The 13,470-nt window shown below is 39.3% G+C and overlaps 1 protein-coding gene across 3 annotated transcripts in view; it reads left to right on the top strand.

Moving 5' to 3' along the window:
• Positions 1-416: 416 nt before the first annotated feature.
• The window catches only part of EMCN (endomucin), a 243,362-nt gene continuing 230,308 nt past the window's right edge, over positions 417-13,470 (top strand). The window contains exon 1 of one of the 3 annotated variants that reach the window (XR_006390945.1): positions 417-557. Coding sequence is in view for 2 of the 3 variants with exons in the window: in XM_044302421.1 (XP_044158356.1) it covers positions 503-557 (55 nt within the window). In the remaining variant the exon portion in view is untranslated. Of the gene's footprint in view, positions 558-5,665; positions 5,739-13,470 lie in introns of those variants that run through there. The other 2 variants (XM_044302421.1, XM_044302425.1) reach the window with 2 other exon arrangements.

Below are 13,470 nucleotides of genomic sequence, written 5' to 3'. Positions count from 1 at the left end.
TGTTTTTATCTACAAAGGGAAAGGGCGGACTATTTTAAAGTCCAGTAAGAAAAGGTTGGTTAATGGTGACAATAATAATCTATTTTCACTCTTCTGTAAATGAATGTGGGAAAAATTCAATAGTTTTAATAATATTCTAAATTACATTTTATTTAATTTGTAATCACTTGGCGCACTGTAAATGTCTAATTTACAGTTTGGAGGTTTCCTGGGATACTCACAGTGTTCGTGCTCACATAGTTAAAAAAAAAATCATATTTAAGAACAACACATTGAAAGGCCAGATGAAAAGAACTTCCTGTGAAGAATTTAAACAATACATCCCCCATGTCCTGAACTCCCAGCGGGAGCTTAGTGCATTTCCTCCAGTTCTTTATCAGCCCTGAAATAAGCAGAAAGAGGCTGAGCCGGCACACACCTTTTCCACATGATAATTAAACCCTGCCTCGTTAGTAAAAAGAAACCGTTATGGGACAATGCAAGGGGGATGTCATAGAGAACCATGAAGTCTGTCGGTGCACATACTCTCTTTCTATCAGTGCTAGTCCTGCTCACAGGTAAATTGTGATGTCATATATATATATATGTTACATATATACCACCACTGGCTTCTATGATGTTGCTGCATTTTATGGATAGCATTAAGACTTCACTAATGTTTGTGAGCTTGTTAAGTAGGATATTCAATGTAAAACAACCAATTCAATCTCATTTCTGGTGACATCCTGACATGAAATGTATTTTTAGGCTACTAAAAGCAAATAAAATTAATGTGTTGCCAACTTTCCCCATATCCTTCTTCAGGCACTAAAACGAGTCTCAATATGTAGTATATATGTATAGTACAGAGATTTGCTGCACACTTCTTTACATTTTCTACATTTATTTTACTCACTGATATAGTGCTACGCTTTATAGATATTCTGATTGCTTGTTGTCCCCAAAGGAACTCACAACCTAAGTTCCCTATGAGTATGCTTTTGGAGTGTATGAGGAAACCGGAGTACTTGGAGGAAACACATACAAACATGGGGAGAACATACAAACTCCATGCCAATGTTGTCCTTGGTCAGAGTTGAACCCAGGACCCCAGCGCTAACCACTGAGAAACCACTGTGCTGCCTTACTTGAATAAAAAGTAGATAAAATTAATTATACACCATTTTGGTATTTTAATCTTTTTATTTGAATATAAAGTGGGGTTTTTTCACAAAAAATTCCAATATATTTTTGTTTTATGAGTTTATTTTTATTTTTCTGCTAACCATTTTTTAAATAATAAAAACCACCATGAATTCCACCATGTATTGTTTATTGCAAAATGACAGTCATAAACTGTAAAAAGATAGCAGAACAGGTAAAAGAAAATGATGCCCCAAATATTATGGGTTAGTCTTTGTGAGGCAGGTGACCAGACCTAGAGTAACTTACAAATGAATAACTTCCCTGTAAGTAGTGGTGCATTTAGTGCGTCAGGACAGTTGTATGGAATATGATACTTGGCAAAATGTAGGAAAAGTTGTATATATATATCTGTACAAATTTAAGTCCCTCTCCTTCCTGACTATGAGGCGAATAATAAAGAGAAGCAGAAGTGAAGCCCCATTGGACCAACCTTAGTTGATGATGATGTAGCACATACATAGTCTACTTATTTGCTTTAATGCTTTACATATATTTAAATAGCTTAAAGAGCCTCTGTCAGCATGATCAAACCAGGCATACCCCCTGGCAGGGTTGATCATGCTGATTACAAGGATACTTTTCTTTATTGTATATGTTAAAAAACTGCAGTGATATCTGTGTTTTTATTCATATGCATTCATTTTTATTCATCAGCATGCTGACTGTAGAGCTGTGTCCTAGCATGTACATATCATATACACTACTTAGGGTACTTTCACACTTGCGTTAAACTTTTCCGGCAATGAGTTCTATCCAAGGGGCTCAATACTGGAAAAAACTGATCAGTTTAATGCATTCTGAATGGAGAGCAATGCGTTCAGTATGCATCAGGATGTCTTCAGTAAAGTCACTATATGTTTTTTAGACAGAGAAAATACCGCAGCATGCTGCAGTATTTTCTCCAGCCAAAATTCCGGAACACTTGCCTTAATTTCCATTAAACTGTATTAATACCAGATCCGGTATCAAGTGTTCCTGTAAAACGGATCCGGTTTCCAGGTCTGTGCATGCGCAGACCTTTAAAAATGTGAAAAATAATAAATACCGGATCCGTTGACACCGGAAAAACGGATCCAGTATCGCAATCCATTTGCCAGACTGATCAGGATCCTGATCAGTCTGCAAATGACATGCGTTTGCATACAGTTTTCCTGATCAGGCAGGCAGTTCAGGCAACTGAACTGCCTGCCGGAATCAAACAACGCAAGTGTGAAAGTACCCTTACTATATTACTGGTGTAGTTATAATCATATATTGTGCCTGTGAATAAACCAGTAATATGTATTAGCTTTCTAAACATAAAAAGCTTCTATTCTCAATATAGTAAGGCTATAGCCTTTTATTATGGGCTACATGAGTGAAAATAATAACTAAATAAAAAAATCTAGAAGTCTCTCCTGGGATATCTACATGCAAGTGTGACCACTTACCTGTATGCTACGGCTTTATCATATTAAGAATAGTGGTTTTCTGTACTTAGAAAGATAATTCATAATACTGGTTTCTTTATAATCATTTATTGTGCCTGTGAATGAACTAGTAATGTGTATTAGCTTTGTAAGCATAGAAAACCTATTCTCAGTATGGTAAGGCTATAGTAAGTAGTGTATATACATTCTAGGCCACAGCTCTAGGATACAGCTCTGCCTTCAGCATGAGGATGTCTCGTTCTGTCAATTAAAGATAGGGGGAGTGTGGAAAACACAGGGGTGTTACAAAAGGAGCATTCCAAGCATTCATTCCCGACTCCTAGTACTCCTGTATGCTAATTTGCATATGAATAAAACACAGATATCATATGGACAAAAGAAAGGTATTGTTTTAATCAGCATGATCAATCCTACTAGTTTAACCCCTTAGTGACCAGCCTGTTTTGGGCCTTACTGATGGTGTTTTTCTTCCTTTTTTCATCGTCACATTCTAAGAGCTATAGCTTTTTTATTTTTCAGTCTATATAGCTTTATAAGTCTATATTTGTTTTTGTGGGACAAGTTGTAGCTTTTAATGGCGTCATTTTGGGGTACACATAACTTTCGGATTAACTTTTAATAATTCTTTCTGGGAGGGAGATGGGAAAAACAGCAATACTGCAACTGCGTTTTTACGTTATAAATTTTACAGAGTTTATTTTTCGGTATAAATAACATAATATCTTTATTCTCTGGGTCAGTATGATTACAATGATACCAAATACATATATATTTTTTTATGTTTCACAACTTTTTTGCAATAAAACCCCTTTTTTTAAAAATAAAAAATGTTTTTACATTGCCGATTCCCTTTTTTTTATTTTTCATTCTATGGAGTGGCATGAGAGCTTGATTTTTGAGGGACGACTTGTATTTTTTATTGGTATCATTTTGGAGTAAATGGCGCTTTTTGATCGCTTCTTAAGTTTTTTGGTGGCAACTAAGAATAATTTTTATTTTTTTGTTTACAGCGTTCACCGGAGGGAATAATTTATGTGATATTTATGTAGTCCGAGTCATTATGGATGCGACAATACCAAATATACGTGGAAATTATTTTTTTGCAATTTTTTTATTGAAAAACGTATTTTCAATGGAAAAAAAATGTATTTTTTGGTGGGATTTTTTTTTTTTTACCACTTAATAGTCCCACAAGGGGAGTATAACAGACAGTATTTTGATTGCTTTTTAAATGCAATGCATTATCCCTATAATGCATTGCATTTTAATTGCAATGCTATTTTAACATTGAACAGCAGGCTGCACCAGACCAGGGCCTACATCGAAATCCAGGTAGGCTTCACACACATCGGCACCCCTCAATCGCATTTGTGGGGTGCCGATGGGAGACAGAGGGAGTCCACTCCCTCTGTCACCTCTTTACATGCAGCGGGCACCATAGCCTGTGGCATGTAAAGTGTTAAACAGCCCGGATCGGCACTCCTGCCGGTCCGTTAGAACAGGGCCGCGACTCTCAGGGGAACCGTACAGCGCTTAGACTGGCCCGCCGTAAAAAAGCGACAGCTCAGCCTAAGGCCCCTTAGTGACCGTCATAAAAACACGTATCGGTGGTCACTAAAGGGTTAATACAGTTGATCATGCTTACGAAGGGCTTCTTAAGTGAAATCTGAAAACTACCATATGCAGCATGTCCACACTGCCCTAAATTGCATTGCAGTGGGTTTGCTTTGCTCAAGTGCATGCAGCAGTACCATCCAAGTTTATCCATGTTCCCTGATAAACACAAATAGAAAAATACGACATGTCAGGATAATGGGTCACGGCCAGTATAGGACTCCATAGATTAGAGCAAAGTTCTGGATGGGGTTGCCCTTGTCATGTTATTCTGTTACTAGGCATTTCAGGTCAAACATAATCCCCACTGACAGGGTAAACCAAGGATAGAAACCATGCCCTATTCCTATGCTGTGACCCACAATAACCCCAGATTTGGGCACTTTGGACACTTTGCCAGGACTAAAGGAGGTGGTAGCACCAGTATTATATCATCAAAATTTGGCAGGTGCCGACATATTCTCTTTTCCTGCTATTTGTTGAATTTTCTATATCCCTCTGATTTCTTTATAGTGGGATTAATATTTTGGAGAATATTTTTCTTAGTGTTTGAATTACATGATTAGGTTATTGGTTATTTTCTCAGGGCCTCTATAATCCCCTTAAGTTCACCATGTTCCCACCTCACCCGAAAGAAAACACACAGAGAGCCACCAGTCAGATTAAATCGGCCACAGCAGCCATTTATTTATAATAATAAATACAAAACATAAATAACAATAAATTAACCCTGACAAGGGAGGTCCTAGAAGCCCCAAAATTAGCATCCATGAAAAACCAACATGGTAATTTCATCGTGGCCTTAGCTGTAGAACGCCAGCTTGGAGACACCAACTGATGGATGCCTCTCAGAACCAACCAATTGCCCAACTATGAGAGTCCAGCCCCACTGTTGAGGCCCTCCCATTCTCCAGTACCATGCCAAACCACTAGCTTCGAGGACCTCCTACAGCCACGACTGCCGCGACAAACAAACACAAACATTGACATACCAATTAATGAACACCACCTCAATGCCAGATTATCCCCTTACTCCTGCTAACCACTTTATTCTAAGGGAGGGCGGGAGTTCCTGCTCCTGGTCAAATTAAAATGGTGCCGGCCCCCCTACGCTCGCACCCTTATAAAACCTAAATCCCACCCCCCGCAGCCCCACCCCCTCTAACTTCTCCTTTAACCTTTTGCTGGCTGGCCCTTCGCCCCAAAACCCATCATGTCGGCCTCCCCTTACTAAAGTCTAAGTCCGGCCTCCCTTGGTTTTAACTTTTTTGTCCATTAGCAGACATGTTTTATGTATATTCACTTGAGAAATTATTGCACACATAAATCCTAAATATATAACTTACAGTTATACAGGCACAACTTTTGTGGTATCTGTTTTCCACTTCTGAATAATTAACATTAATATGGAGTTCTGTTTTCCTAGATATTTTAAGGATTGGCAATATTATTGGAAAATCATGGACGCAGTACGAGTACCACTCCCACTATTCGGCCTATGCCCGAGGAGTAAGTGTCTATATCCATAGAAATGTAGATTATGATCCATATGACCAATGGATCGATAAGGAGGGAAGATTTGTATTTTTATACGGCCGGTGGATGGGACTGGTATGCGTACTTGTGTTTATATGTATCCCGCCCCCTTTCTCTTAAGTTTTGAGGAAGCTTGTCGAATATGTATGTAAGAGGGATATGTGTTCTATATTAGTGTTGGGAGATTTTAATTCAGTTATGGATAACAACAATAAAGTATCTGTGCTCAGTGGAGGGAGGAGGATTAATGGTCAGCCCACGATCCTTAGCAGGATCTGCCAGGAGATGGGTCTTACTGATGTATTGCAGTATTTGTATATGAAAAAACCGCCTTCTCCTGTTTTAGCAGATCCTGCAGGGCTATGTCTAGAATAGATCTATCATTGGCAAGTTCAGAATTCCTGGAAAAGATCCAAAAAATAAAGTACGAGCCACATGGTATTTTTGACCACACGCCAATGTTGCTGTCGACGGTTGATTCTGTGTCCCTAGAAGGTAGAAAACTTTTTAGGCTAAATTCACATTGGATCCATGTGGTTAGTGATCAAGAAAGAATTGGGAATGATATCTTAGAATATTGGGCATTAAACTATGGATCCACACATGTGCACTTTGTGTGGGATTCCCTGAAGGCTATGATAAGAGGGGTATACAGCATGAGGATTAGAGGAAAAAGGGCGGAATATGCTAATACTGAAAAAGAACTGGTTGAGAGGGTTGGGGATTTGGAGGTAGATCTGGCCAGACAGAATGGGGAAACTGTCCGATTATCATTAACGGAGGCTAAGAGGAAATATCAGACCTTCCTATATGAAAAAACAGAACATAAGTCCATTTTTGCGGGACAGCAAGCCTTCTTTGAAAAAGGTAAAACAGGTAGAAAGCTGGCATCTGTAATCGCTAATCAAAACATCCAAACCCCAATAAAGCAAATCAAAATGTCTTCTGGCGTCTTAACCAATAACCATTTAAATATCAAATTAGCCTTTATAGAATATTTTACCAAATTATATCATTCGGACCTCGGGGAGGATGATGGAGCCCTCGCTCTCTTTTTAGATAGCGTGGTTCTCCCTCGCCTTTCCGATCAAGACCATGCTAGATTAAATTCACCAATTACTTTAGATGAGTTGGAGACTGCCGTTGACAGAATAAAAGGAAATACGGCTCCAGGTAGAGACGGCCTGCCCTTTGAACTCTACAGAGCATATCGCCAAGTTGCCCCTCCTTCTTCAAACGCTTAATGAATCTTGGAGAGGTGGTTCACTCCCCCCCTCCTTGAGGGAGGCTTCCATTTCTCAGATTTTAAAGACAAAGGACAAAGGACAAAGATAAGACTGAAATTGGGTCGTATCGCCCAATTTCATTACTTAATACCGACTACAAGATACTAGCTAAACTGCTTGCTAATAGGTTGAGGGGGGTTATTCACTGTCTGATCCATGCGGATCAGACGGGTTTTATCCCAAAATGAAATACCAGTCTGCCTTGCTGTTAAGCATTCTGTCAAAGGACTTTCAGGGACCGTATGGGATATTTTTTCTATTTTGGAGACTGGCCATCCGGGGAACAGAAAAAAACAGTGTCCAATCAGTGATACGTTAAATAAGGTCTGGAATAAAATTAAAAAGATATTAGGTGTAATATGTCCCACTCACTTTACTCCACTTTGGCACAATCACAATTTAAAAGAATGTATGTTAATTGCAGATTATAAATATTGGAATTCACGCAGTATTAATCGCTTAACCCATATAATATCACATGGAAATATTATTCCCTTAGAAAAATTAATAAAAGGCACAACCGCCACTTTTTTAGATAGATATAGATATGCACAAATTAGTCATGCATTATGAGCACTCAGGATAAACGTCTTTTGACTATTAGGCCAAATTCCTTTTTGGATTATTGTTTCAAATTTAAGGATACACAACTCATACTTTCTCAAATATACCACAGACTGCGGGACTCTCTTGGTGAAATAACAACATTTAAAAGCGAGGGAGGCTGGGAAGTTGAACTGGGTGATGAGAGTATCTCGGATTGGGATATAGTATACCAAAATATAAAAAAAGTATCGATCTCCCAGAAATATAGATTGATTCAGTTCAAGATTGTACATCGCCTATATTACTACCCCGCTTTCCTCGCTAAAATATATAAAGAAAAAAAGCATGTGTGTTGGAAATGTTCGGCAGAAAATGCTGATCTGATCTGAATATTATGGAATTGCCCAGAAATAAGTTGTTTTTGGACCTGTATTTATGGGGAATTATGCAGAAGAAATAAGATCCAACTGGACCGATGTTTTATGCAGGCAATACTCTGTTTCTTCCCCCCTAGCGATTTAACGTCCCCCCAGATACGAAGTTGTATGGAGGGGTTTATGGCCGCAAAGGCCCTGATTGTCAAATATTGGGGCACTAATAATAGCCCTAGCTTTTCCGAGTGGATGGCCTTGATGGATACCATTGATGCCTATGGCAGAATAGTTAGAAAACTAGAGCGTCGTTAGAATGGGTCGGATTTCCGCCCCTAATCACCCCGGGTATTTGTAGTATTGGAAATTGAAATAATAGTATCAACAAATGTATGATCAGATCTCGCAACAGTGAATTAAGGGGGGGATAAATAGGGTTAATTGCATTAATTCTGTGTACAATTCTTTTCTATTATTTATTATTCTTAAACTGTATGTTATGGAATTTTATACATCTGGTTTAAGAAAACAATAAAGATTTAATAAAAAAATAAAAAAAAGGATTGGCAATATTATACAATAGCTGGGGAGGGGGGTCTGCTGGTGTCTATGCACCGAGTGCCAGGATTCAAGGAAGGACACCAACAAGCTACAGTACTTTGCTTTGGGTAGGGTATATAGATAAGGGGCTCTTAAAAGGGTTGTCTCATCTCATCATTGCTATGGCGAGATGAGACAGTCCCGACCACCTCCCGGTCTGGAAACAGCAGATCACTCTGGCACTTTATCAGTAGCTCCCATTGCTGTGCATGAGAGCTATAGAAACAGTGTAGCACGGAAAGCTATTGTATGCTGCTTCCCTAACTCAGAAACAGCATAGCTTGCTGTGCTACACTGTTTCTGTAGCTCTCCTGCACAGCAATGGGAGCCACTTAAACAGCGAGTGCCATATTGATTGCTTTGCTATTTTCCCAGCCGGAAGATGGTCGGGGCTGTGTCTCATCTCGCCTTAGTAACGGCGAGGTGAGACAACCCCTTTAAGGTGCAGGAGGCCGCTCAACAAACTTAGACTGGGTTGTGATTAGCTTTTACCTTACTTAAAAGAATGCTGTAAAAGGATTTAAACTATGACAGCTGTAACAGGCTAGATATAACTTGCAACAGAAATCTGTATAATATTTGAACAGTCTATGCAACTCAGCAGTCACTCTTTAATGAGCTGAGAACAATTTTAGAATGATATTGTGCATAGCATCTGCTTTTTTCTGAGGATGCATGTCCTAGAAATGTGACTTCTCTCTCTAAGCCTATGAACCTTGTACATTCCTGAACTCCTCTGGTTCTGACAACTACTGATGATTTTCTGTATTAGATCCATGAGGTCATAATGTCTTTTGTTGCTCTGGTTCTCCACTGTGTCTGATACCTAGGCTGTGGTTCAGATCAAGCAGCACATCTGGACTCTGCACATTTGTGCACACACTGGAGCAGTATTCTCTCCCTGCCCGCTTCCTGTCTTAGCTGAAACTCCTTCCCTAGGCATTGAAACCATAGATATAGTACTCTCTGCTGGACTTAGGTCCTACAACAGTGTCACTGGGTGTTATAGGCATATGGCACCATGTTGCACTTTACTAATTTTAAGCTAAAATCATTTTTTCAATTAGTCTTTACAAAAATTGTTTTTCTAGCTGTGTGAATCGTATTTTTTACTTTCAGTTTGTGCTGGTCATCTAATAAATCTGATCTCTAAATTACTAAAAGGTCATAAACATTTATTTTAAGGTCCATTCAGACAGAAAAATTCACCAGGCGATTGAAAGCTTCCTTTCTGGCAATCTCCTGCTCCTCAGTGAAAGAGACCACTGCATTTACATGCAGTAATCTCCTCCACAGTATGGGAGGAGTTATCGCTAATGCCATCACTCATCCCCATAAAGGGTTGTTGTTGTTTGCCAGCAGCAGTGCATGTTTAGATGACACGATCTGCTGCCGGCAAATGATTTAGGTGCCTACACAAGCAATTACTTACCCAACGAATGAGCTTGTTCATCAGGTAATCAGCGACACAATTACAGCACCACATAATTGCTAATGAGCGTTCCTATGACTGCTAGTTAGCCATTATCTGGTGGATTCTGCACATTCTTAAGCCACATTCTTATCAGTAAGATAAGAATTGAGCTATAGTGTGTGTTTATAAGGTCAGAGTTCAGAGATAAGGAGGCATCAGTTGAGCTGCCTGATGGAACAGAGTAAAAATTCTGATTCTGCTACCAGTGAAACTCAAGGCTACACAAAGAAAGTGGTTAAACATTTTTAATAAAGCATCCTATTGAAAAAAAAACTAATAATTTTTAGCTCAAAAAGAATACAATGCAATAATAAAAAACTGCCCCCAAGGGTGTACATGGCTTTTAAAGACTACTGTTTTGTCTATGAATTTAATGCAAAGTAATATTTAATTCAACATCAAATAGCAATAATATAGGTAGCCTTCTTTTATACTATCGATTTATATTAATGAAAATGTACAAACTGAGTGTCCTCACAACATTAATTAGAATTAGTTCCTACCTCTAAGACCTCATGCACACGGTCCACAAATCGCAGATCCGCAAAACACGGATACAGACATTTAGCGGAAAGGAATGTCAGGCCCTCAATAGACTAGTCATATCCTTGTCCATGTTATGGACAAGAATAGGACATGTTCTATCTTTTTTGTGGGGCCTCGGAATGGAGGTACGGATGCGGACAACAGACGGAATGCTGTCCGCATCTTTTTCAGCCCCATTGGCGTTAATGGGCCTGCATCTAAACCACAAAAAATGCATCTCAGATGCGGACCCAAACAAGGTTTGTGTGCATGAGGCCTAAATCTACTGAATTTAATAGAGCTGGGTGGATTTTGGCTAGTAGAAATAGGATTTTGAAGGAATTTTTTAACTTCTGTAACCTTCCTACTTTGACTTCAAACACTCTGACCTACTTCAATGCCCCTATTAAGGCTGAGAAAATTGACATTGTCATTCAGGGTCTCCCTAATAGTAAATCCCCATAGTAAATCCCCAGGCCCTGATTTGGTGCCATACCTTTTCATGGTTTTTGACAGTTTTATGACAGGCTCCTCGGTACCCTGTACAATGTCTTATTCCTATATCACTTTAAACCTGGCAAGGACCAATTGCTCTGCTCAACTATGATTACAAAATCCTTACAAAACTTCTGGCAGATTGCCTATCGATCTAGATCCCCAACCTTATCTATAAACACCAGGTAGATTTTTTGCTCCATAGACAAGGAGGAGATAATAGCAGGAAAGCAATCGATCTTATTGATGTGACCGATAAAACTGCATGAAGCAGACTTTAGCTTAGTTTGGAAGCAGAGGAGGCCTTTGACCGACTCAGTTGGCCCTTTCTTTTTTCCACCTTGGAGGCATTAGGTTTTTGTGACCCTTTATAGCAGCACTTTAAGCACTCTATATCTCCATCTATGCAACTATAAAACTTCCTCTTGCACTATCCCAACCGCTTCGAATTTTCAATGGTACTCATCAGGGTTGCCCCCTTATTATTTGTCCCCTGTATTGAACCTTTAGATGAGGTAATCTGTATACATCCGGACATTAAAGGGGTTGTCCAGCCATTAATATTTATAACTAGTGATGAGTGGCAGGGGCAATATTCAAATTCGCAATATTTCCCGAATATTTGGGTGAATATTCATCATAAATTCGAGAATTCGCCATTATTTTCTTGCAAAAATCGGCAATGTAATATGTGTGTATTGCGGGCGTAATACAGACGTGGGTCAATTTTGCTACATTCTTCAAGCTGCTAGAAGTTTCCTGAGACTGGAGAAAATGGTTGGCACGGCAGAACATTACAATAGCTATATATGCAGATAGTGTGCTCCAATATATTCGTGGTTGTGCAAATCGGCAATTAACGGTGCGCATATTTTGGCGCAATACGTGCAACTTCACATTTTAGCAGGTCTGACTACATATTACTGATTGGGGCACTAAGTATTGTTGTGAACTTGGGACATCAGAGCACTATGTCTGCAGCATGTACAGTATGTATGGACAGCAGAACCTACACTATATCACGATCTAACCTACACTGACTATCTCCCACTAACTATCTGTATTATATATATATAGATATATATAGATATATATAGATAGAGATATATATATATATATATATATATATATATAAACTAACTATCTAATGTAATGACAAAGCAAAGCACAGAGCACAGCAATGACACTGCTCTCTCTCTCAGAACTGCAAAAAACTGCAGAAAATGGCTGCTGGGGAGGTTCTTATATAGTAAGGGGTAGGTAGGCAACTTTCCTATTGGTTGTTAGAGATGTTGCTATGCTCAGATAAAGACATTGCAGCCTTCTCATTGGCCCACAAGCAAGAAGCAGGGAGGGATCATTGGTTCAGATGAAAAAAAATCTAGAATATTTATTAATACGAATATATAGCTATATATTCTAAATCTTCGCAAATACTCAAAGTGGCGATATTCGCAATTAAAATTTGCAATTCGAATATTCTTGCCCAGCACTATTCATAACCTATTATCAGGACAACTGGCCTATGATGCTATGTAACCCTTAGAGTTCTGGAATGTATTGTATAGCACTGACAGGATTAATTCATTGTTATATAATACATTCCAGAACTCTAAGGCCTCACACGGACGAGTTTTCCGCGCGGGTGCAATGCGTGAGGTGAACGCATTGCACCAGCACTGAATCCGGACCCATTCATTTCTATGGGGCTGTGCACATGAGCGGTGATTTTCACACATCACTTGTGCGTTGCGTGAAAATCGAAGCATGTTCTATATTTTCACGCACGGTTGCTAGGAGACGATCGGGATGGAGACCTTAATCCACTTGTTCGAGCAGCCAGGCTTCTCTTCTGTCTTCATCTTTGCTGTGCACAGGAAAAGGACCTGTGATGATGTCACTACACTTATCACATGGCCCGTCACATGATCCATCAAAATGGTAAAATATCATGTGATGGACCATGTGATGAGCGCAGTGACGTCATCAACAGTCCTATTCCTCAAAGAAGAAGACAGAAGAGAAGCCGGGCTGCGCGAACAAGTGGATTAAGGTGAGTTAAATGATTTTTTATTTATTTTTTAACCCCTCCAGCCACATTGTACTATGCATTCTGTATTAAGAATGCTATTATTTTCCCTTATAACCATGTTATAAGGGAAAATAATGCAATCTACACAACACCTAACCCAAACCCGAACTTCTGTGAAGTTTGGGTTTGGGTACCAAACATGCCGATTTTTCTCATGCGCGTACAAAACACATTACAATGTTTTGCACTCTCGCAGAAAAATCGGGCATGTTCCCGCAATGCACCCTCATCTTTTCCTGGTGTGAAACCAGCCTAAGGGTTACATAGCATCATAAATCAATATAATGCTATGCAAGACCGTCAGTGCGAGGGAGTA

Source organism: Bufo gargarizans, chromosome 1, assembly GCF_014858855.1.
Source record: "Bufo gargarizans isolate SCDJY-AF-19 chromosome 1, ASM1485885v1, whole genome shotgun sequence".
Lineage (NCBI taxonomy): Eukaryota > Metazoa > Chordata > Amphibia > Anura > Bufonidae > Bufo > Bufo gargarizans.
This window is presented reverse-complemented; position numbering and strand designations above follow the sequence as displayed.